Genomic DNA, 27,824 nt, shown 5'->3' with positions numbered 1-27,824 from the left:
CGTTACAATGATGGCATCTTTGAACTTGAGATAATGTATTACGTAGATATGTACAAGTATAATTACAAGATAGTGTTAATGGTAATTTGTGTGTGTAAACATTGGCATTTGCTCAGGGAAGGGTTTCAGAGAAAGGTATTGCATATATATATATATATACATTCTTATGTACTTTAATCCACTTCTTTTTGTTCATAAAACTTAACAACACGGCACTAAATTGTTACAATTTGCACTGTTAATGTTACATTCGAATTACAGTTTTACACTTGACGATTAATGCTATTCGATAATGTATTAGGCCTATTTAGACTGTAGCCATAGAACTTTTAAGTTCTAATTCTCTATACAAATTATGCTTTAGTGAAATTTCAAATGAAATAATTTCCATAAACTGCATAAAAAGTTGTAAGTGCGGTAACAATGTTGCTTATACTTTAGTATAAGTTTTACTATAGTAAAATTTTGCATCTAATTTCTGTCAGCACTTAAAATTTTAAACATACATTTGTTGTGTAAACTGTAAAACTAAAAAGTGGCATTGCCATAATGTTAGTATAATAATATTTTATTAAACTATAATTTCAGTTGTGACATTGCTAAAACTTGCAGATTTGATAATAAATGAACTACACTATTATTTTGTTCATTCAGTCCAGGTTTAAATGCGAGTGTAAGGCTTCTGATCAATACATTAATTTATATACAGTTCATAATTATAAGCTAAAAATAAAGAACACAAGTTACTAGGATATTTATATTCATATACCACTTTAGAAGGTTTGAAGATAGAGATTCACATTTTATACCAGAAATAAAAGAAACTTGTATAGTGGCTTAAAAATACACTTCATATCAATTTCATGACATTTCCAATGACCTTACTTGTATAGTCAGTTCCAAACAAAACAGTGTGTGTTGAAAGACTAGTTTAAATAGTTTTGAATAACATGAGTTATTAATGTTAACCATCAGTTGTAGCTGTGTAGTTCAAGCACAACTAGAAATCAACCTGGAGGTTGGTATAGCTAATTAAATATATATGTTTTAACCTATAAGTATAAAGCTTAAAATTCATTATTCTAACATTTGGGTGCCCTCCCTGTTAAAATAAGTTTGGCCTTTTTTTCCAGTAATATCTCCCTAACTTTGGGCCAGTTAATACAATGCAAAACAATTTTTGTGATAATAGTAATAAACAATAAACCAGAATCAAAGCTAATGGCATTTGATATTTTATATACTGTATTCAATATTGTTGATGAAATTACATTAAAAATATACCTTACTTAAGTGTAGAACTAAATTAGTAAAATTAGATATGAAAAATCCATCTAAGACTTAAAAAGGTAAATTATGGAGGAATCTACTGAAGTTAAAAAAGGAAAAATGTATTAATTTAAGATGAATATTGTAAAATAATGAAAATCAGAAACATTGATTATATTTTATTTGATTCATTTGTAATTTTGATTAATCAGTTTTGTGTGACATTAATTTATGTAATCAATCAAATAAACAAGTTAACTATTTAGCTCTGTTAACAATTATATCTTATCTTCAGTCATGCTTAGAGTAATTTCCATCTATATTAAACTTGTGATCCAACTTGTGATAACTGAAATGCATTTCCTTTCACTTGATTTAAAAATAATCTACTAATTATGTCTCCAGCTTGTCAACCGAATCAAGTAATTCTGTAGTATGTTATTACTATTAGAAATAACCAAAAGTTTGAAATCATCTTTATACTTTGCTAATTATTCCCATATCAGTAATGGTAAGGTGCAAGAAAAAGCAAAGTCATAGTGCTCAGATTTCTCGGTAACTTGGGATCTTGGTAGTTTATGCTTGAAATTCTACATTCATTTACCAAGTTTGCTATAAGGACTAGTTTTCACAAGTTAGTTCTGTTAGTGGTGCTGAGAGATATATATCTGAAATACATTTTTGGATAAGGAAAATACTATCATTACCAGCAAAGAGTTTCTTAAAAATATGCAGTATGAACAAAATGGTAGGATGGTATTAGGGATTTTGAAGGTTGATGTAGGATGGTTCATATTTGTTGGTTGTGAGAAAGATGGTTATTGAAGTCTGTTTTCATTCTCAGTGTGATTAACTTGACATGAATTTTGTGTTTTGAGATTAAAATGAAAAAATTTGGTATTGATACAAAGTAAATCCTTTCTAGAATGTTGATCTTTCTGTTTGTAATTATCTTCCTTTTCTTTCAATTTTATTTCTGTAATTTAGTGTCAAGTTTAATTTATTTGGTAAGTTAGTAAAGCAAGTCGGTGAACATTTGTTAAATATATACAATTAATTTTGGAAGCTAAACACAGTATTTATTGCTATTTGTAACATTATGAGTTACTCTATATAAATTACTAAAGCTTCATACATTGATCAGTTTTAATTCATAGTAATGACTTCACTTTGTATTATTAATTATAACATGGATTTTGTTTTCAGCCGACAGGTTTTAGAGAAAAATGTTTGGAAGGAAAAAGAAACCTGTAATTTCAAATCCAACAAATTTTCAGCACAGAGTACATGCAGGGTTTGACCAGGGTGAAGGGAAGTTTGTTGGACTACCTCTTCAGTGGACTGGCTTAATATGTTCTCAGAGAGGCAGGCCAAAACCTATAGCAGACTCTTCCAATATCACTTCCACAGAAATGATGAACCTGAAGTCTGATGTGAGTTATTTTAATACAGGTTACTTGATAAATAATTTAAATTACCCAAACCTCAAAGTGAATAATAATTATTAACATACATAGAAAAATATTTAGGGACAACAATGGACTTGTTGGTCTGTCTGAGTTGCTTCATTTTCCAAACTGAAGTAATATGATTAAGGAAATAAACAAATTATTAAAGCCAGTTCTAATCATTTATATAGTTATCAAGCTTTCTTTTAAACTCACTTGAAGTTACTACCTCCACAACATCTGAAGGCAACCCATTCCAAAGGCGAACCACTCTGTTAGAAGAATAAAACTGACTCAGCTGAAGATAACTCCTACCTTGCCAAAGGCCCCTAGTCCTACTGTTCTTACCATTAAGTACGATGAAAGATGATAAACCAACACTGTGAATTCCCTTTACCATTTTAAACACCTCAGTCAGATTCTATTAATCTTTGTTTCAAGAGAAAACCCATTTCAGATATCTTAACTTCACTGTTATTTAATCATCTTATGAAAGGTTATAAAAGTAATCACAGAAGCCAAGTGTCAGTCAGTCAGTTGACTCAGCCATATCTGCATAACTGTAGTGCATACACAATATATGTGCATTGCCATGTGATGTAACTAGTTATGCCAATAAACTTGTTCAGAAATGAATTAATTCTTTCTTGTATCTTACAACTTCATTATTTAACATCGTGAAAGGCTGATTAGAATATTTCGGTGGGATTCTTAACATTCTGACAGGTATTTTTCAAAATTGTAAGGATATATTTGTACACAGTAACACACCTGAACTAAAGTTTTTTTTCAAGTAAACAATGTATGGTTGGAGGATACTTTTAAAAATTATAACTCAAAAAGTAGGTTGAACACCATCCTGATTTCGTTTGTAGATCATGTTCAGAGATATAAAAATATATGGTAAAAATCTGAAAAGGCTGAATAACTGGTGACATGGTCAAACTGTGGCCTGAAGTAGGGCTATTTTTAGCTAAATCATAAGTTGAATGCAGTTACATTTTTTTACAGGAGATCTAACAGACTTTTAATTACAACAATTGCTGATTTATCAACTGATATGTTATAGGAAATTAGAAAACAACATTCAGCTTTGTATCATATTAAGTCTTAGAGCTATGGCTTATTAAATAAACCAATGTTTTTTACGATTTTGGGTTTTCAGGTGATTTTACTGCCTCACTATACAAATCCTAAGAGAGATAAACTTGGTTTGAGACCATGTTTGAATTCTGTAAGATTAATTCAGTCAGTGTAGCAAATTTCAGCCTTCTACCACCATTACTCTTGTAGCTTTAAGCAGCCAAAGTTGCCCAAAAATGAATTTGTCAAAAATAACAAAAATTAATTAAAATATTACAGAGCTGTAAATCAGAAACTATTAGAGATATTGATCTAATATTTGTCATTATATGGGTAGATGAGCACATGTGAATTTTTTCAAGGCATTCTGAAGGGGTCACCTGGAAAATTTTCCAAAATCTGGATGATTTGACATAGAATGACCTTAGTTAGTTTTGTAGGTTGTTAAAGGTTACTAGATATGAGTGACTGTACATTATACTAACAGATATTTAGCAATGTTTACAAAATTGTGATTACAAATAAATGCAATCACTTTTTTTTTTTACTCCATTGTAGAATACGTGTTGACAGTTAACAGATCGATGATTAAAGTGAACATTGTTGTCTGTGTATATTGAGTGTAATTCATGTGTGCCATGAACATTGTGTTTTCTGTTTTAACACTGTTAGGCCTTTGGTGTTCACTGTTTTTTAAACTCTCTTATTAGTGAATCAAACATTGTTGCATAGTTTATCCATACAAGAAACTGTGTTCTCAAATTAAATCACATTAGTCTGAGCTTTTGCATAATCCTCAGTAAATGAGTCACAAATAGAAATTTCATAAATTACATATTTATAATACATTGTATTCAATTTATTAAAATTATTAGCTTTCCATTATTTTAAGGTTAACAAGGCAAGTCTATAACTTTCACATGTTTCCAAATTGTTAGTTTACATTCTACTGAGTGTCACAGTTTATACTAAAACACTTAGTTTATGTTTTGTTGTTCGCTAAGGAATTGTGATTACATGTGTTTAATTACGCTCAACTGACGTTTTTTGTATATTGGCCAACATTTGAACTTATGTAGTGTTTGAATATATAAAAGGTTTTGAAATTCAAAGCATTTTAACCCTTCGTGATTGCTACCCAGTTCTTAAACAATTATACAAAGTTTAAGTCAAAGTTATGTAAAAAGAGCTGTAGACAAACTATTATTTGTAAGATAAAACATGAAGAAAAAATGATAAACAAACAAAAGAGTTGCATAGTGAGGATAATCACATTGATAGATTCAGAGTGAGGATAATCACATTGCTAGATTCACAGTGAGGATAGTCACATTGATAGATTCAGAGTGAGGATAGTCACATTGATAGATTCCGAGTGAGGATAGTCACATTGATAAATTCAGAGTGAGGATAATCACATTGATAGATACTCAGATTAAATTCTAATAACAGGTCAGTGATATTGGTCAGTAAGTCATTGATCATTATATAGAAATGTCCTTGAGTATCCTATAAGTTAAACTATTCAACTGTTCATTATACTGTCAGAACTTGTTTATATCCCACTAACTCATACTTCTTCCATTGACAATAATGAATATAGGAGACAAAGACTCAATTAAGTAAGCAGAAAATTTATAATAGTCCCCTTACATTTTCCTTTGTTAAACAATTATTGGCAAATTTGTTGTTTGCAGTCAAATTGTCATTACCACCATTTTGTGGCACTGCACAATTGACATTCTAGGACAGAAATGAGGCCTATCATTTGCAGGAAACTTTCAAACCTGATGAGTTGCGGCCGTAGTAGTAAATATTGTAAGTTATTGTATCGGTATAATTATGGCCTTCCAAAAGTTTCTACATGTTTGTATAACTAGTTCAACTTGTTTCAAATGTAGCTAGCTACTGCTCTTTATACGTTGAGGTATTGGGTTGTGGTGATTGTTGCCTTAGAATTTTTATTTTGCTACACTGTAATTTAAGCGAGAAAATCTCACATTAATCTTAATGGGGAATTATCAAAGTTTCATCATTGAAATGTCTGAGGTAAGATCTGCCTTGTGCTATATTTTCTGATAATCTAGGTGTACTTAGAGGTCTTGTAGTCTTTTAATGTATGTTATAATGACAGGCAGCTGTAACATCTGTATGTAAGTGTACATAGAACTGAAGTGTCATCATGACGTAGAGATACTGCCTGTGCATCATGGGTATTGTAATGACAGTCAGCCAGGGTGAAGCATTAGAGATTAATTTGTTTTGTTACAAGTTATTAGTATCAATAAGTGTTTAGAATCCAAGCAAAGAAACAGTTGGATACTTCATACTTTCAGGACCACATACTTTCAAATTAGATCTCCTTATTAACTGGAGAATAGTGAGAATACACATGTATTCTGTAGTTACAGGCTGATGCTGAGAATACACATGTAGTCTGTACCTACAAGCTGATGCTGAGAATACACATGTATCTGTACTTACAAGCTGATGCTGAGAATACACATGTATTCTGTACTTACAGGCTGATGCTGAGAATACACATGTATCCTGTACTTACAGGCTGATGCTGAGAATACACATTTAGTCTGTACTTAGAAGCTGATGCTGAGAATACACATGTATCCTGTACTTACAGGCTGATGCTGAGAATACACATTTAGTCTGTACTTAGAAGCTGATGCTGAGAATACACATGTAGTCTGTACTTACAAGCTGATGCTGAGAATACACATGTAGTCTGTACTTACAAGCTGATGCTGAGAATACACATGTAGTCTGTACTTACAAGCTGATGCTGAGAATACACATGTAGTCTGTACCTACAAGCTGATGCTGAGAATACACATGTAATCTGTACTTACAAGCTGATGCTGAGGATACACATTTAGTCTGTACTTACAAGCTGATGCTGAGAATACACGTATTCTGTACTTACTAGCTGATGCTAAAAATACACGTATTCTGTACTTACAAGCTGATGCTGAGAATACACATGTATTCTGTTCTTACAAGCTGATTATGAGAATACAGGTATTCTGTACTTACTAGCTGATGCTAAAAATACACATGTATTCTGTACTTACAAGCTGATGCTGAAAATACACATATTCTGTACTTACTAGCTGATGCTGAAAATACACATGTATTCTGTACTTACAAGCTGATGCTGAGAATACACATGTATTTTGTACTTACAAGCTGATGCTGAGAATACACATGTATCCTGTACTTACAAGCTGATGCTGAGAATACACATGTAATCTGTACTTACAGGCTGATGCTGAGAATACACATGTATTCTGTACTTACAGGCCGATGCTGCTGTTATACAGAATGGTTTCAGAGTTAAGATTTTTTTCTTTCATTTATAATTATTCAACGAGATTCAGTGATAGTTCACTGTCCATTGGGGTATGAATGTACTATGTTGTCCAGTGTGGTACAAGTTATGTTTCTTCATTACATTTATCAAGCTTTAAGAAAACTAACATTGAGTCCTTTGTATATAAAATATCCTAATTTCTAATAAAGTATTTTTGCTTCAAATTAATGATTCAATAAAGTCTAAGTACTACATGCGTTCATTTTCTTATCATGCAACGTAACAAATTAACAACAACAAAAGTAAATAATTAATTTTTTATATTTTCTCTCACCAGCTGCCATTTAGTTGATAAAACCTGATAATATGTTAAAGTATGAATAAGACAGTGTTACTAATATAAATAAACTATAGATGAGATTGTTAATCTTTGTAACAAACGACTGGTAACATTTTTGTACCAAGATACCTGTTGTACCATGACATCAGTATCTAGAAATCTATGGTATTGACAATAGTGATATCCACCTGTACTTTATTTCATAAAGTACTATAACGTTGTTTTTCAGACAATTGTTCGAGGAGATAGTTCTTCCAAGTTTCAAAGTGGGCCAATATCTGTAACACGATCAAACTCTCTAAGAAAAGAGAGCCTACCTCTTCATCACCCAAAGAGGACGATGCCTCCTCCTATGCACAAACATCATGAAGCTCGTGAAACATGCGTACCATCAGTGGGTGGGCCTCTTCCACCTCATGCTCTTTATCCAAGCCATCATCACACATCTGCTTACCATCCACAAACTGAATACCATTTACCTCATCCAAATAAGATGCCTTACCAATTAAACAACAACCACATGGATCCCAAGCATAACTTGTACGACAGTAACAGTTCAGTGAGTTCAGGACCAATCCCACAAAGACAGATCAGAAGTTTTAATATGGATCACCAAATAAACTATAATCAACAAAGAGGTTATAAAAATCAAGCACAGCCTCATGTAGTTAAATGTCCCCAGCGTTCATCCGAAGAACTTGTTAAAGAAGATTACAGAAACTCCAATCAGTTACCAAGTCATGTTCGATATAGTCAACAAGAAACTTCTTTAAAACCAGCAAAACTTTCACAGAAGAAATATATTGAATCAGAAGGTGTTTTAAGAGGAACACATCCCAATGATGTGAAACCTTTTCAGTACATATCATGTTTCAGTAATGGAACGAAGAAACATCTAAAAGAAAGAGAGACACTTCCAAGTAAAGTTCCTTCACAAGTAAAGGTAAGTGTTAATAAAGAAACACACTAAAGTTTTAGAAGTAAACATTTAAGATGCCTCCACACTTATTTTGAGTATTGACAGTTACTGAAATATGTTAGCCTTATTTTAAGTATTAACAGGAACTGAAATATGTTAATGTCGTATTTTGAGTATTAACAGGTACTGAAATATGTTAATGTCTTGTTTTGAGTATTGACAGGAACTGAAATATGTTAATGTCTTGTTTTGAGTATTGACGGTTACTGAAATGTGTTAATGTCTTATTTTAAGTATTGACAGGAACTGAAATATGTTAATGTCTTATTTTAAGTATTGACAGTTACTGAAATGTGTTATTTTGAGTATTGACAGTTACTGAAATGTGTTAATGTCTTGTTTTGAGTATTGAAGGTTACTGAAATGTGTTAATGTCTTATTTTAAGCATTGACAGGAACTGAAATATGTTAATGTCTTATTTTAAGTATTGACAGTTACTGAAATGTGTTAATGTCTTATTTTGAGTATTGACTGTTACTGAAATGTGTTAATGTCTTATTTTGAGTATTGACAGTTACTGAAATGTGTTAATGTCTTGTTTTGAGTATTGAAGGTTACTGAAATGTGTTAATGTCTTATTTTAAGCATTGACAGGAACTGAAATATGTTAATGTCTTATTTTAAGTATTGACAGTTACTGAAATGTGTTAATGTCTTATTTTGAGTATTGACTGTTACTGAAATGTGTTAATGTCTTATTTTGAGTATTTACAGTTACTGAAATGTGTTAATGTCTTGTTTTGAGTATTGAAGGTTACTGAAATGTGTTAATGTCTTATTTTAAGCATTGACAGGAACTGAAATATGTTAATGTCTTATTTTAAGTATTGACAGTTACTGAAATGTGTTAATGTCTTATTTTGAGTATTGACAGTTACTGAAATATGTTATTTTAAGTATTAACAGGTACTGAAATATGTTATTTTAAGTATTAACAGGTACTGAAATATGTTAATGTCTTATTTTGAGTATTGACAGTTACTGAAATGTGTTAATGTCTTATTTTAAGTATTGACAGGAACTGAAATATGTTAGTCTTATTTTGAGTATTGACTGTTACTGAAATGTGTTAATGTCTTATTTTGAGTATTGACTGTTACTGAAATGTGTTAATGTCTTATTTTGAGTATTAACAGGTACTGAAATGTGTTAATGTCTTATTTTGAGTATTGACAGTTACTGAAATGTGTTAATGTCTTATTTTGAGTATTGACAGGAACTGAAATATGTTAATGTCTTATTTTAAGTATTGACAGTTACTGAAATGTGTTAATGTCTTATTTTGAGTATTGACTGGAACTGAAATATGTTAATGTCTTATTTTGAGTATTGACAGGAACTGAAATATGTTAATGTCTTATTTTGAGTATTGACAGTTACTGAAATGTGTTAATGTCTTATTTTGAGTATTGACAGGAACTGAAATATGTTAATGTCTTATTTTGAGTATTGACAGTTACTGAAATATGTTAATGTCTTATTTTGAGTATTGACAGTTACTGAAATATGTTAATGTCTTATTTTGAGTATTGACAGTTACTGAAATGTGTTAGTCTTATTTTGAGTATTGACTGTTACTGAAATGTGTTAATGTCTTATTTTGAGTATTGACAGGAACTGAAATGTGTTAATGTCTTAATTTGAGTATTGACAGGAACTGAAATGTGTTAATGTCTTATTTTAAGTATTGACAGGAACTGAAATGTGTGTCTTATTTTAAGTATTAACAGGAACTGAAATGTGTCAATGTCTTATTTTGAGTATTGACAGCTACTGAAATGTGTTAATGTCTTATTTTGAGGAAAGGAAATCTACTTTGTACTTTAAATAAAAGTGCAGAGGTTCAGCTTTTGGGTGGATTTTTGTATTTGTTTAACTTCATTACAATGTTTTGACCACTCATGTGACCATCATCTGGTGAATGTCATCTGTTATATGAAATATTACTTTAAATTTTTTTTAGTTTAGAAAATGCATAGGGTAAGATATGGAAGCATTGTGAATTAAAACTTTATTTGAATCAAAACACTGATGTCACTCTATACACTTTACGTTAATTATTTCACCCTATACACTTTACATTAATTATTTCATCCTGTACACTTTACATTAATTATTTCACCCTGTACACTTTACATTAATTATTTCACCCTGTACACTTTACATTAATTATTTCACCCTGTACACTTTACATTAATTATTTCACTCTATACACTTTACATTAATTATTTCACCCTGTACACTTTACATTAATTATTTCACCCTGTACACTTTACATTAATTATTTCACTCTATACACTTTACATTAATTATTTCACTCTATACACTTTACATTAATTATTTCACCCTATACACTTTACATTAATTATTTCACCCTGTACACTTTACATTAATTATTTCACCCTGTACACTTTACATTAATTATTTCACCCTGTACACTTTACATTAATTATTTCACCCTGTACACTTTACATTAATTATTTCACCCTGTACACTTTACATTAATTATTTCACTCTATACACTTTACATTAATTATTTCACCCTGTACACTTTACATTAATTATTTCACTCTATACACTTTACATTAATTATTTCATCCTGTACACTTTACATTAATTATTTCACTCTATACACTTTACATTAATTATTTCATCCTATACACTTTACATTAATTATTTCATCCTGTACACTTTACATTAATTATTTCACTCGATACACTTTACATTAATTATTTCATCCTGTACACTTTACATTAATTATTTCACTCGATACACTTTACATTAATTATTTCATCCTGTACACTTTACATTAATTATTTCACTCTATACACTTTACATTAATTATTTCACCCTGTACACTTTACATTAATTATTTCACTCTATACACTTTACATTAATTATTTCACTCTATACACTTTACATTAATTATTTCACTCTATACACTTTACATTAATTATTTCTCCCTATACACTTTACATTAATTATTTCTCCCTATACACTTTACATTAATTATTTCACCCTATACATGTTACATTAATTATTTCACTCTATACACTTTACATTAATTATTTCACCCTATACACGTTACATTAGTTATTTCACCCTATACACGTTACATTAATTATTTCACTCTATACACTTTACATTAATTATTTCACTCTATACACTTTACATTAATTATTTCATCCTGTACACTTTACATTAATTATTTCATCCTGTACACTTTACATTAATTATTTCATCCTGTACACTTTACATTAATTATTTCATCTGTACACTTTGCATTAATTATTTCATCCTGTACACTTTACATTAATTATTTCACCCTGTACACTTTACATTAATTATTTCATCCTGTACACTTTACATTAATTATTTCATCCTGTACACTTTACATTAATTATTTCACCCTGTACACTTTACATTAATTATTTCACCCTGTACACTTTACATTAATTATTTCATCCTGTACACTTTACATTAATTATTTCACTCTATACACTTTACATTAATTATTTCACTCTATACACTTTACATTAATTATTTCATCCTGTACACTTTACATTAATTATTTCATCCTGTACACTTTACATTAATTATTTCACTCTATACACTTTACATTAATTATTTCACTCTATACACTTTACATTAATTATTTCATCCTGTGCACTTTACATTAATTATTTCACTCTATACACTTTACATTAATTATTTCACTCTATACACTTTACATTAATTATTTCACTCTATACACTTTACATTAATTATTTCACTCTATACACTTTACATTAATTATTTTACTCTATACACTTTACATTAATTATTTCACTCTATACACTTTACATTAATTATTTCATCCTGTACACTTTACATTAATTATTTCATCCTGTACACTTTACATTAATTATTTCACTCTATACACTTTACATTAATTATTTCACTCTATACACTTTACATTAATTATTTCATCCTGTGCACTTTACATTAATTATTTCACTCTATACACTTTACATTAATTATTTCACTCTATACACTTTACATTAATTATTTCATCCTGTACACTTTACATTAATTATTTCATCCTGTACACTTTACATTAATTATTTCACTCTATACACTTTACATTAATTATTTCATCCTGTACACTTTACATTAATTATTTCATCCTGTACACTTTACATTAATTATTTCGCCCTGTACACTTTACATTAATTATTTCACCCTGTACACTTTACATTAATTATTTCACCCTGTACACTTTACATTAATTATTTCACCCTGTACACTTTACATTAATTATTTCACTCTATACACTTTACATTAATTATTTCACCCTGTACACTTTACATTAATTATTTCACCCTCTACACTTGCTAAATTGGAACAAAATGCTCTTCGGGTATTTTAAATGACAGACAACAGTTATATGATGCACAAACAGTCGTAACTTTCTAGTGAAGTTAAACAAAAATAATAATGTTATTATATACTGTACCTTTCACTTCTATTATGTTAATGTGTTTTTTCAGAACAATTTTTAATGTTATTATAAAATAATTGTTAAATAAGAGCTAATAATTTGACTAAGAGTGTATCAGAGTATAATAAAGCAAGCTGCAGTTTGAACAGAAGTTATACAGTATCGTATACTAATACAGAAGGCACAGTTAAGAAAGTTGTGTAATGCTTGTCTGAAACCTGTTATTTGGTTATTCATACAAAAACTAAAATGGTATTTTCAGAATTGGATATGTGTGAGATGTTTGCTGTACAGATTCACATACAGGTAGAATGCCATGTTATCTCTCTAGAGGAGGTGAAATAGCTCATAGGGCATAAGACTAAAATAATTAATTGATACCTATTCATTTTTTAATGTCAATTAGCTCTTCAAAATTATCAAGTTACCTTTGAAAATAATTTTTACAAGTATGTATTATATTGATTAAAAGGTACCTTCCAAGTCCAACCCAGAAACAAGCCAGGAAACCATGGAGCAAACTCAGTTTAATCATCAGCAGAGACTGTCGCATAAACAGGTATGTACTGTATCTGGACTGGGCATGGACTAGTGTTTAGTTAACATGCTTGGACTGTGAATCTGAAGACTCTTGGTTTGCATTCTTTTGCAACAAATATTCAGTCCACATTTTGAGGACACTGGTATTCTATAAGAGTGATAGCCAAATTCTACAACTCAGTTAGACAAGAACTGTCCATGACTACCTGCCTTTTTTCTAGTCTTGGTGTGAGCAAGAACTAGTGGTCATCATATCAGATTGTACACTCCATACTTTGAGAATCTGTTGTTGTTGTTGTTTTTGACAAGACTGATCAAGTGGTTCTGGTACATACCAGTCATCCACCTATAAATCTTCAATGATTATGTTTCATCAGTAAATACCACAATTAAATCTGTGGAAAGTGTAAGCTATCTGACTTCCATGAATAATATTCGTCGACAAATGTTTTATCTACTGGGTTTGAACATGTCACAAAAAGGGCTACTGCTGGTATCCAAACTGGCCTTGATTTGTTAGGTAGATTTCCTTCATAATACTACTATTCGGCACAATGTTACTTTTTTTTTTTTTTGACTTGGAAAAGAACTGGAACTGTTCTTGGTCAAGCTAGTAACTAAACTGTATATATACAGGATAATGTTACAGCATCATCTGTATGGTAACAATGTTCAAATAAACTGTATATACAGGATAATCTTACAGCATCATCCGTATGGTAACAATGTTCAAATAAACTGTATATATACAGGATAATGTTACAGCATCATCTGTATGGTAACAATGTTCAAACAAACTGTATATACAGGATAATCTTACAGCATCATCCGTATGGTAACAATGTTCAAATAAACTGTATATATACAGGATAATGTTACAGCATCATCTGTATGGTAACAATGTTCAAATAAACTGTATACATGCAGGATAATGTTACAGCATCATCTGTATGGTAACAATGTTCAAATAAACTGTATACATGCAGGATAATGTTACAGCATCATCTGTATGGTAACAATGTTAAAAAATGTATTTATTTCTGATAATGATTACAACCTTGTTTGTTGTATAATCACGTAGTTTCTGTTTCTGTCAACCTTGTTTGTTGTATAATCACGTAGTTTCTGTTTCTGTCAACCTTGTTTGTTGTATAATCACGTAGTTTCTGTTTCTGTCAACCTTGTTTGTTTTATAATCACGTAGTTTCTGTTTCTGCCAACCTTGTTTGTTGTATAATCACGTAGTTTCTGTTTCTGTCAACCTTGTTTGTTGTATAATCACGTAGTTTCTGTTTCTGCCAAACTTGTTTGTTGTATAATCACGTAGTTTCTGTCAACCTTGTTTGTTGTATAATCACGTAGTTTCTGTCAACCTTGTTTGTTGTATAATCACGTAGTTTCTGTTTTTGCCAACCTTGTTTGTTGTATAATCACGTGGTTTTTGTTACTGCATGTAATTTTTCTGTAATTACCTAATGTTGTCCCTACTTAAAGGTTAAGATATACAATTTTATTTCAGCTTCACTCTTTCAACAAAGAATAGCTGTAGTAAAAAAGAGTTTGAATCAGTCTGTGATCTCTCTTCCAAGCATGTATCAGCCTGAACAGTAAGGTCCTGTGTTTCTAAAAGCTGTCTTTTGAGGTGTATAAGTTGATTTTCATTGACAAATTTGACTGTTTTTGTTCTGTTATTTATAACATTATTTACTCCACTTACCTGTCTTTTGACAGTGTTTTGGTTTTGGAATGCCAAATGTAATATGACATTTTGAAGAAATGAGTTTTTTATGTAATGTGAATTGTGCATATAGATATAAAAACATTTGTTTAAGTAACATCAGTTTGCCCTACAGAAGAAATCAGTGTACTATATAAATATATTTTTGTCATAAAGCGTCTGCATGTTTGTTATTTGAACATTCTTATGATATTATATGCATTTGTATGACTTTTAATATAAAACTTCCTGAATAATACATGCATGTGTAGATGTTACTTTGAAAGCACATATTTTTTTTTTTCTAGTTTCGAGCTGCTTTGCAAATGGTTGTAAGCCCTGGAGACCCTTGTGAATTGTATTACAACTTTATAAAAATTGGAGAAGGTTCAACTGGTGTTGTTTATGCAGCTATAGATAAAGCTACTGGTCAGAGAGTAGCTGTAAAAAGAATGGACTTAAAGAAGCAACAGAGGAGAGAGCTCTTATTCAATGAGGTGTAGATTTTCTGAGTACAATTTTAATAGTGACAGATAGGAGTTATTACATACAGTAGCAATATTATTGTTGTCTCTAATGGGAAAATAATACATTTTGTTTCTCAGTAGTGAACAATGGGATAAAGCTTTAAGAAATTATTAAGGGAAAATCTATCAAGTAATCTTTGGGTAACTTGTACAAATATAAGCAGTTAGAGCAATAACAACCAAAACAGAGTTACTTATAATAAAATCATTATAAATAAGTATGCAGCATGTCAAGGTACACGATACTGTAGAATAAGTGTGCAGCCTATCAAGGTACACGATACTGTAGAATAAGCGTGCAGCATATCAAGGTACGCGATACTGTAGAATAAGCGTGCAGCATGTCAAGGTACGCGATACTGTAGAATAAGCGTGCAGCATGTCAAGGTACACGATACTGTAGAATAAGCATGCAGCATGTCAAGGTACACGATACTGTAGAATAAGCGTGCAGCATATCAAGGTACGCGATACTGTAGAATAAGCGTGCAGCATGTCAAGGTACACGATACTGTAGAATAAGCGTGCAGCATGTCAAGGCAATAACGATACTGTAGAATAAGCGTGCAGCATGTCAAGGTACGCGATACTGTAGAATAAGCGTGCAGCATGTCAAGGTACACGATACTGTAGAATAAGCGTGCAGCATGTCAAGGTACACGATACTGTAGAATAAGCGTGCAGCATGTCAAGGTTACCGATACTGTAGAATAAGCCGCGCAGCATGTCAAGGCAATAACGATACTGTAGAATAAGCGTGCAGCATGTCAAGGTACACGATACTGTAGAATAAGCGTGCAGCATGTCAAGGTACACGATACTGTAGAATAAGTGTGCAGCATGTCAAGGTACACGATACTGTAGAATAAGCGTGCAGCATGTCAAGGCAATAACGATACTGTAGAATAAGCGTGCAGCATGTCAAGGCACGCGATACTGTAGAATAAGCGTGCAGCATGTCAAGGCAATAACGATACTGTAGAATAAGCGTGCAGCATGTCAAGGTACACGATACTGTAGAATAAGCGTGCAGCATGTCAAGGTACACGATACTGTAGAATAAGCGTGCAGCATGTCAAGGTACACGATACTGTAGAATAAGCGTGCAGCATGTAAAGGTACACGATACTGTAGAATAAGCTTGCAGCATGTCAAGGTACACGATACTGTAGAATAAGCGTGCAGCATATCAAGGTACACGATACTGTAGAATAAGTGTGCAGCATGTCAAGGTACACGATACTGTAGAATAAGTGTGCAGCATGTCAAGGTTACCGATACTGTAGAATAAAGCGTGCAGCATGTCAAGGCAATAACGATACTGTAGAATAAGCGTGCAGCATGTCAAGGCACACCGATACTGTAGAATAAGCGTGCAGCATGTCAAGGTACGATACTGTAGAATAAGCGTGCAGCATGTCAAGGCACCGCGATACTGTAGAATAAGCGTGCAGCATGTCAAGGTACACGATACTGTAGAATAAGCGTGCAGCATGTCAAGGTACACGATACTGTAGAATAAGCGTGCAGCATGTCAAGGTACACGATACTGTAGAATAAGCGTGCAGCATGTCAAGGTACACGATACTGTAGAATAAGCGTGCAGCATATCAAGGTACACGATACTGTAGAATAAGCGTGCAGCATATCAAGGTACACGATACTGTAGAATAAGTGTGCAGCATGTCAAGGTACACGATACTGTAGAATAAGTGTGCAGCATGTCAAGGTGCATGATACTGTAGAATAAGTGTGCAGCATATCAAGGTACGCGGTACTGTAGAATAAGTGTGCAGCATATCAAGGTACACGATACCAAGTCATCATTATGTTTTGAAAATATTACGACTCTTGTAGGTGATTCTATGAGTTAACTACTTTACCAGAATGTAAGTTACCACTAATTTTCATGCAATGCTTTAGACAGCTGTATATTTCTTTTTTAGCAAAGTTGACATTGTAACAGTAGGATGTTATTTAATTCAGTATATGAGGTATATATATATGTATGTGTACATTATTCTAAGATACTTGTAGATTAATTTTTTACTGAATTAACAATAAATAAACTATGTAGTGTTCTTTCAATATCTTGCAAAAGAATCTCATAACAGAAAACAAATCTTTCTTCAAGTATTTGATATCTCATTGTCAGTTTTCAGTACTATGAGTAAAGCTAATTAAGGGTATTTGGGTTAGCCAGTTGGTTAAAATTCAACAGTCAGATTGAGAAAGTTTGTAAGTCTGTCTTGTCATTCTAAAAATTTGCATGAAGTTTGACATGTACATGAAACCTGTATTGAAGCCTCTCACATTGCTAGTAGTTATTAGAAAGCTGAAACAGTTCAACTGGTCAGCATTTATCAGTTTATTTGAAACGTTTATTGTACAAATATAGTAAAACATTACATTGTGTGGCTACTAGAGGTACATCTATGATTGTTTTCATCTTTTAGTACTTGTAAGTTAATTTGGTTTCACATAACTGTGTCTTGTCTTACATGACTTCACATGTGACCATACGTAGCTTTGTATGTCTGACATTATTACTACTTTAACTGTATTAGGTGGTCATCATGCGGGACTACCATCATTCCAACATTGTAAACATGTATGACAGTTACTTGGTTGAGGATGAATTATGGGTTGTGATGGAGTTCTTAGAAGGTGGATCCTTAACTGATATCATAACCTCTTCCAGGTACAGGTTGTATTTCTTATAGGACAATTACAAATGACACGTACAACAAATTATGTTCAAATTGTGTATTTGATGAAGCACAAAATTCAAGTTATTAAAACTTAAGTATGATATCATCTTAATGATTTTAATATCAGCTGTTTCAGTATCCTGATTATTAGTATGTTACATTGTCTTAATGTTCCTTACAGTTTAATAGACTAAAGACATGTTATGTTGTTTCATTATTTGTTGTGTTTTGGAACATTTTTAATTGCAAGTTTCAAAACTATAAGTTTTTTTATATTGCATGTAATGTTATAAATGAAGAATATTTTCATAGAATGTTTGTAGAAAAGAAAACAGATTTATTACAAAATAATATGTACTGCGATGATTTTAATAGCTGGTAATTATGTTTGTGTACTGTGATGATTTTAATAGCTGGTAATTATGTTTGTGTACTGTGATGATTTTAATAACTGGTTATTATGTTTATGTACTGTGATGATTTAATAGCTGGTAATTATGTTTATGTACTGTGATGATTTTAATAGCTGGTAATTATGTTTATGTACTGTGATGATTTTAATAGCTGGTTATTATGTTTTTGATGATGTAAAATGCTGAACCATCTCCAACAAAAGTAAAGCATTTGTTGTACTAAGTTTTCATGTATTTCTTGTGGTCAGGATTCATGAGGACCAGATAGCCACTGTCTGCAAGCAGTGTCTGAAGGCTCTTGTCTTTCTTCATGCCCAGGGAGTGATTCATAGGGACATTAAAAGTGACTCAATTCTCCTTGCAAGGGATGGTACAGTGAGTAGTTCTATCTGGAATTAGTGTTTCTGATGCCCTGTTTCTAATTTAACAATGTCGAATAAGAGATTGACAAATATATTCATATATTAAAAATATTTGGGGCAGTAAAGGGCCATGTTGTTTTCACTTGTCTCCATTTTGAAGTCTTTGGTACTGAGAACAGCTTAGACACCACTGGCTGTTTCCAAATATCTAGGTTGTCTATTCCAAGGTTTGGTTCCACATGTGATGTTCCAGAAATGTAAATGTCTCAGAAGAGTTAAGTTTGATTCATATAAGGCTTTCAAGGGTGGTTAGTAATGAATCTGAATATTGTTTATACTGTTGTACATTACAATCAGCATGGCATGGAGCACCATCATCAGCATGGCATGGAGCACCCATCATCAGCATGGCATGGAGCACCCATCATCAGCATGGCATGGAGCACCCATCATCAGCATGGCATGGAGCACCCATCATCAGCATGGCACGGAGCACCCATCATCAGCATGGCACGGAGCACCCATCATCAGCATAGCACGGAGCACCCATCATCAGCATGGCACGGAGCACCCATCATCAGCATGGCACGGAGCACATGGCATCATCAGCATGGCACGGAGCACCATCATCAGCATGGCACGGAGCACCATCATGCTGAAAGAGATGTGCTCCTTCCTCACTGAATTCCATCAATGAAGGCAATCCAGAATTTTCCTGAGTGTTACAATACAATGAGATTTTCATAGCTTTCTTAATCTAGAATGAATTAGCTGATAATATCCTAGTTATTCTGTTTGGTTGAAGTTGGATTCAAACCCAAATGTGTTCAGTAGAAGCCAATACAAACTAGCAGCTGGAAACATCAGTCTATATAATAGGCTTTTACCCAACTTTGACTGACTTGAGCACTTGTGATAATTGGTTTAAGGACTGCAGCTCATGGAGCTTCCTGCAGTCCTGAAACCCCTTTCTAAAGTCCTGGATGATGGAGTTTATGTCCAGATGAATACATCAGAATCATATAATCCGTCTCTTTTACTTGACAACTGGAAAAGACAATGAGGATAAAACTGTTACAGATTACACATTAATTGTAAAGGTTTTTATCTATAACCTGTTCAGAAGGAACTATTTATCCTTGCTTATGGTTTCTAAGGCCCATAAGTATAGGTAGCACTAGTCTTAGTAAGTCTAACTTACTAATATATATGCAAAAACGGCTCATTTGGGTTGAGAAAATATTTTACATAGAAGAGCGACAACGTTTCGACCTTCTTCGGTCATTGTTAGGTTCACAGTTGACTTGGCTGTTAAAGAAAGCGGTTTCTGTTCATCTGTTTTACACTTTAATTAGACAAATATTAGTGTTTTTACCTTAACCCTTTTGCTATGGGCTTGGTTTAATATACACAAGTTTGTCTACACATTTGTTTGCAGAATCTGTTTTATTACCAGTCTGAGTGCAAAGTGATTTTGTGTTATAATTAAAGAAACTATTCTTCATCCCTAAAATCTCAAATATTATTTGAATAAGCTCTAAAACCACCTTAATACATTTCAAATGTTTGTTACAGTAAAACTTTATACTTTGTTAGTTTCTATACTCTAACTATGTGGGGTCTGTCACTTGACCAACCTTTAAAACCTTAAATATAAATATAAATTATGCTTTTACATGCTAGAATAACTACATATTATAACACGAAAATACAGATGTTTAGTCTGAGTACCTTAAGTCTCATAATGCTATGTATTTACATGTATATATATTATTTTATTATATTGACCTTCCAGTCATGCCTAGCTAACATTACATAACTTGTCATGGTACACATGCACTCACGTTACATATCCAACAATGTAAAACTGGCCTTTCATCTTCCCTGTCTTGGCTGTGTTTTAGTGGTGTAGTGTTTTGTAATATATAGTTACTTCAATTATTATACATCATATACGTATATAAACTATTACTATTTGGAAATAATTATAAAACTTATTTTTCCTAAAATACAGAACAAATAAATCTAGAAGTAAAGCAAACAATTATCTCTTCTCGTTACAACCTTTGAACTTTGTTGCTGCTGGACATGGATTGCTAAGCCTTTTAAAATTCTGCATGTGAAGGATATCAAAGAAATTATTTTTCTATGTTTTATATATACAGTTGAACAACCAAAAATAACTATACTGATACCATAGAATTATACTATAATTTATTAAGCTTAGTAACTAGGATGTATTTAGATTTAATAGTATATAAAACTTCAAGCAGACTAAAGACACAACCTACCTTCATGAAATCTTGATTCAAAAGAACATGGTAGTCTTTTCACAAATTAAAATGGCTGAGAAAACCACTAGTGGGACATTCTAAGCTGTTGAGTGGTTATTCACATGTCATATATTGAAATAAGTGTATTTAAGGGATCATTTCCAAAAATGTAAAGAGGTGAATATGGGACATTCTAAGCTGTTGAGTGGTTATTCACATGTCATATATTGAAATAAGTGTATTTAAGAAATCATTTCCAAAAATGTAAAGAGGTGAATATGGCCACCATGTTTGATTCAGTACATAAACCATATCTCAGCAAAATAAAAAGATATGAGATTCTTATTTTATATTCTAGCTTGTTAATATTGGTAATTTCAGTTCCTAATTCATATAAAACTATAGACGTATGGTTTTGACATCACAAACTTGTAATTTTAATCAGTGCTGCATTCAACATATTATGTGACTCACAAAAATCTGTATTTAGGTGTGTTCTTTTAAAGTAATAAATTAACTTACATATAACATTAAAGTTTGAATTATGGTTTACAATTTTATGCTAAACTTATTTCATAAATTTGTAAAATAGTAGTTCAATAAAATTTTGAATGCAAGTCAACAAATGTGATGGCATTACCTTTGACCCATTACCTGTCGCAAAGGGGTTAACTCTTTCAATACGGAATAGGTCTTTGTGACCGACCTTGTGACGTCATTGCATTTGTTTAAAGTCTTTGAAGATTTGATACTTCTAACTTTCAATATAGTGTGTATATCTTCAGAGCATTTTGCAGTATTTCACATAATGTTATAAGTCTAACATACAAAATATCATTTCTTTTAGTAAAGTATTTCTAGTAAAATAAAATAAAGATTTGTCCATAAATGTGTTGGGTATTTGTTTTGAATAGTTGATGAGTAAAGTAATTTTCATATTAAAATTAAAAATATTTTCTTTATCTCAAAAATCTTGAACTTCTCTTATGTAATGCCTGAATACATTTCAAATGTTTTTATTTATTTTAGTAAAAACTTGTTAGTTTATGTTATTTTTTCCAAACTAACTAAAAAACAGGAAGGGTAAATCTGACAAACCTTGTAACCACCAAAAAATCAAAATAATTACCCTTTTTTCTTTCTGTAATGACTTCATATTTTAATATAAAGCCACATTTGTTTATCCTAATTATCTCTGAGTTCTAGTTCTGATCTTGTTTGAAATATATATAATTATTGAACATAATTTCCCATTTATTTTATCTTTTTCTTTTTTAGCAGTTTCTTTACAAGTTGGAAACCCATCTAATTTGTATGTTTTGTTTCTTAAACTGTCCATTGTTTATGTATGGTATTTGATAAAAGAAAACTTGTAACTCTGTGTTATTGAAATATATTTCTTATTGAATATGTTATTTTGTTCAGGTTAAACTTTCAGATTTTGGATTCTGTGCCCAAGTTTCTTCCGATGTACCAAAAAGGAAATCCTTAGTAGGAACGCCATATTGGATGGCTCCAGAAGTGATATCAAAGCTTCCATATGGTCCAGAGGTAGGGTTAGACTGATCCATGACAAGTTATGATTTACAATAACTTTTGAACAAACTGATATTTACATACTTAAAACATTTTACCACTGAAGAATGTGTGACAGTTCTGATACTCCCAGTATTGGAACTTGGGTGCTAAAAGAATTGTTTTTCAAACCTTTAGTAAATAAATTTCCAAATAAATTATTGTAAAATAATGTACATTAATACATCTGTAAAAACGTTTGAAGTTTAAGATGACATCGTGTTTTTGTTGATGTGCTAAAGGATTCAATAGTCCAGAGTATTTTGTTATTTGATAAATAAGTAATAACTAGATAACCAATCAGAAGTTAATGTTACAGTTAATATCCTAGTGGTATATCATTAAGTCACTATTACAGTTAATAGTGGTGTATCATTAAGTCATTATTACAGTTAGTATCCTGATGGTGTATCATTAAGTCATTATTACTGTTAATATCCTTGTGGTATATCATTAAGTCATTATTACAGTTAATATCCTAGTGGTGTATCATTAAGTCATTATTATAGTTAGTATCCTGATGGTGTGTCATTAAGTCATTTATTCAGTTAATATCCTAGTGGTATATCATTAAGTCATTATTACAGTTAATATCCTAGTGGTATATCATTAAGTCATTATTACAGTTAATATCCTGATGGTGTGTCATTAAGTCATTATTACAGTTTGTATCCTGATGGTGTATCATTAAGTCATTATTACAGTTAATATCCTGATGGTGTGTCATTAAGTCATTATTACAGTTTGTATCCTGATGGTGTATCATTAAGTCATTATTACAGTTAATATCCTAGTGGTGTATCATTAAGTCATTATTACAGTTAATATCCTAGTGGTGTATCATTAAGTCATTATTACAGTTAATATCCTAGTGGTATATCATTAAGTCATTATTACAGTTAATATCCTAGTGGTGTATCATTAAGTCACTATTACAGTTAGTATCCTGATGGTGTGTCATTAAGTCACTATTACAGTTAATATTCTAGTGGTATATCATTAAGTCACTATTACAGTTAATATCCTAGTGGTATATCATTAAGTCATTATTACAGTTAATATCCTAGTGGTGTGTCATTAAGTCATTATTACAGTTAATATCCTAGTGGTAAATCATTAAGTCATTATTACAGTTAGTATCCTGATGGTGTATCATTAAGTCATTATTACTGTTAATATCCTTGTGGTATATCATTAAGTCATTATTACAGTTAATATCCTAGTGGTGTATCATTAAGTCATTATTATAGTTAGTATCCTGATGGTGTGTCATTAAGTCATTTATTCAGTTAATATCCTAGTGGTATATCATTAAGTCATTATTACAGTTAATATCCTAGTGGTATATCATTAAGTCATTATTACAGTTAATATCCTGATGGTGTGTCATTAAGTCATTATTACAGTTTGTATCCTGATGGTGTATCATTAAGTCATTATTACAGTTAATATCCTGATGGTGTGTCATTAAGTCATTATTACAGTTTGTATCCTGATGGTGTATCATTAAGTCATTATTACAGTTAATATCCTAGTGGTATATCATTAAGTCATTATTACAGTTAATATCCTAGTGGTGTATCATTAAGTCACTATTACAGTTAGTATCCTGATGGTGTGTCATTAAGTCACTATTACAGTTAATATTCTAGTGGTATATCATTAAGTCACTATTACAGTTAATATCCTAGTGGTATATCATTAAGTCATTATTACAGTTAATATCCTAGTGGTGTGTCATTAAGTCATTATTACAGTTAATATCCTAGTGGTAAATCATTAAGTCATTATTACAGTTAATATCCTAGTGGTATATCATTAAGTCACTATTACAGTTTATATCCTTGTGGTATATCATTAAGTCATTATTACAGTTAATATCCTAGTGGTGTGTCATTAAGTCATTATTATAGTTAGTATCCTGATGGTGTGTCATTAAGTCATTTATTCAGTTAATATCCTGGTGGTATATCATTAAGTCATTATTACAGTTTGTATCCTGATGGTGTATCATTAAGTCATTATTACAGTTAATATCCTAGTGGTATATCATTAAGTCATTATTACAGTTAATATCCTAGTGGTGTATCATTAAGTCATTATTACAGTTTGTATCCTGATGGTGTATCATTAAGTCACTATTACAGTTTATATCCTTGTGGTATATCATTAAGTCATTACAGTTAATATCCTAGTGGTGTGTCATTAAGTCATTATTACAGTTAATATCCTAGTGGTGTGTCATTAAGTCATTATTACAGTTAATATCCTAGTGGTGTGTCATTAAGTCATTATTACAGTTAATATCCTAGTGGTAAATCATTAAGTCATTATTACAGTTAATATCCTAGTGGTATATCATTAAGTCACTATTACAGTTTATATCCTTGTGGTATATCATTAAGTCATTATTACAGTTAATATCCTAGTGGTGTGTCATTAAGTCATTATTATAGTTAGTATCCTGATGGTGTGTCATTAAGTCATTTATTCAGTTAATATCCTAGTGGTATATCATTAAGTCATTATTACAGTTAATATCCTGGTGGTATATCATTAAGTCATTATTACAGTTTTTATCCTGATGGTGTATCATTAAGTCATTATTACAGTTAATATCCTAGTGGTATATCATTAAGTCATTATTACAGTTAATATCCTAGTGGTGTATCATTAAGTCATTATTACAGTTTGTATCCTGATGGTGTATCATTAAGTCACTATTACAGTTTATATCCTTGTGGTATATCATTAAGTCATTACAGTTAATATCCTAGTGGTGTGTCATTAAGTCATTATTACAGTTAATATCCTAGTGGTGTGTCATTAAGTCATTATTACAGTTAATATCCTTGTGGTATATCATTAAGTCATTATTACAGTTAATATCCTAGTGGTGTGTCATTAAGTCATTATTATAGTTAGTATCCTGATGGTGTGTCATTAAGTCATTTATTCAGTTAATATCCTAGTGGTATATCATTAAGTCATTATTACAGTTAATATCCTCGTGGTGTATCATTAAGTCATTATTACAGTTAGTATCCCGATGGTGTATCATTAAGTCATTATTACAGTTAATATCCTAGTGGTGTGTCATTAAGTCATTTATTCAGTTAATATCCTAGTGGTATATCATTAAGTCATTATTACAGTTAGTATCCTGATGGTGTGTCATTAAGTCATTATTACAGTTAGTATCCTAGTGGTATATCATTAAGTCATTATTACAGTTAATATCCTGATGGTGTATCATTAAGTCATTATTACAGTTAATATCCTAGTGGTGTATCATTAAGTCACTATTACAGTTAGTATCCTGATGGTGTGTCATTAAGTCTCTATTACAGTTAATATCCTAGTGGTGTTGAAAAAACACAAACTTACTAATACCTGGCTATTTACAGTTTGTAAAACTAGTCTTAAAAAAGGATATAAAAAATAAACTTATGACAAAGATCAGATTAGTTTCAGTGTATACATGTGTCTCTGTTAGAAAACTGTTTGTTAAAAATATAGTATATCTGAATGTGATGTCGAGAAACTCACTTGTTTAGAAATATATATGCAAAAACTGTTTGTTTGGGTTGAGAAATATTTTACATAGAAGAGTGAACAATGTTTAGACCTTCTTCGGTCATCGTCAGGTTCACAAGAAGAAGGTCGAAACGTTGTTCACTCTTCTATGTAAAATATTTCTCAACCCAAACAAACCGTTTTTGCATATAAAAATATATCTGAATGTGTTTCTATAGTGCAGAAGACGAAATGAAGAGAAATGTGTTGATAAATCACAGTTTCTCTTACTTAACTTGACAAGAGTGTTTCTAATTTTGTTTTTAAGCTGAAATAAGTTTTGTGATCTTCAGGTGGATGTTTGGTCCCTCGGGATCATGGTGATAGAAATGATTAAGGGAGAGCCTCCTTTCTTCAACGAACCCCCTCTTACAGCAATGAAGAAAATTCGAGATCTGCCACCTCCACGTCTTAGAAATGGTCACAAGGTTAGAGTTGTATTTGACAGTACAGTTAAATTTCATGTTTTTGTTTCATGTAATACAAAGCTGTTATAGAGGTGGCATCATGATTGTTTGTACTTGTAAGCAACTGTAGGATATGTACACTTGTAAGTTATAACATAGTAAGATACTGATCAAACCATTAATATGTATAATTATGTACATGTAGTCAGATACCCATCTTAACGTGTATAAATATGTACATGTAGTAAGATACCCATCTCAACATGTATAAATATGTACATGTAGTCAGATACACGTCTCAACATGTATAATTATGTACATGTAGTCAGACACCCATCTCAACATGTATAATTATGTACATGTAGTTAGATACCCATCAAAATGTTTTTTTTATGTAGAGGAGTGAATAACGTTTTAACTTCTTTGGACATTGTCAGGTTCACAAAGAAAGAAAGAGGTACTGACCGATAGTTGACCACATGTTACACAACCTCCTTCAAACATGTGGTAATGTATCGGTCAGTTACCTCTTTCTTTCTTTGTGAACCTGACAATGACCAAAGAAGTTGAAACGTTGTTCGCTCCTCTACATAAAAAAAAATTTCTCAACCCAAACTAGCCATTTTTACATATGTTTCAGACACTTGTGGTTTAATTTTGTGATTGGTCACATATGGATAGAATGTAAATTATGAAAGCTGTTTTGGTACTTTTATGCAGATTGGTTTTGACTCTGAATAAGACAAGACTGCCTGATAAAGGTTTATCTGTGTCTCTGTTTTTAATTTTAATATTGTT

At 31.4% G+C, this 27,824-nt stretch overlaps 1 protein-coding gene across 2 annotated transcripts; it reads left to right on the top strand.

Annotated features, from left to right (window-relative positions):
- On the top strand, positions 1-27,330 carry LOC143251872 (serine/threonine-protein kinase PAK 4-like). Of its 2 annotated transcripts, none has more exons than XM_076503179.1 (9): positions 1-135; positions 2,483-2,702; positions 7,695-8,408; positions 13,398-13,484; positions 15,491-15,679; positions 18,277-18,410; positions 19,082-19,208; positions 22,894-23,019; positions 26,913-27,327. In XM_076503179.1, exons 2-9 carry the CDS (start codon positions 2,496-2,498, stop codon positions 27,114-27,116), a joined length of 1,788 nt encoding a protein of 595 aa, XP_076359294.1. In that variant the 5' UTR covers positions 1-135; positions 2,483-2,495; the 3' UTR covers positions 27,117-27,327. The 2 variants fall into 2 exon arrangements, with proteins under 2 accessions (XP_076359294.1, XP_076359295.1); XM_076503180.1 differs by having other exon boundaries at positions 11-135; positions 2,476-2,702; positions 26,913-27,330.
- The last annotated feature ends 494 nt before the right edge of the window (positions 27,331-27,824 follow it).

This window comes from Tachypleus tridentatus, chromosome 6 (genome assembly GCF_004210375.1).
Source record: "Tachypleus tridentatus isolate NWPU-2018 chromosome 6, ASM421037v1, whole genome shotgun sequence".
NCBI lineage: Eukaryota > Metazoa > Arthropoda > Merostomata > Xiphosura > Limulidae > Tachypleus > Tachypleus tridentatus.
Note: the sequence above shows the minus strand (reverse complement) of the source record. Positions and strands in the feature narration are given on the sequence as shown.

Excerpts from the sequence above, each read along its gene's own strand:
- LOC143251872 (XM_076503180.1), top strand. The coding sequence starts at position 2,496 with ATGTTTGGAAGGAAAAAGAAACCTGTAATTTCAAATCCAACAAATTTT. Across the intron at positions 15,680-18,276 it reads GAGAGCTCTTATTCAATGAG|GTGGTCATCATGCGGGACTA; the intron begins GTGTAGATTTTC and ends TAACTGTATTAG. Across the intron at positions 23,020-26,912 it reads AGCTTCCATATGGTCCAGAG|GTGGATGTTTGGTCCCTCGG; the intron begins GTAGGGTTAGAC and ends TGTGATCTTCAG.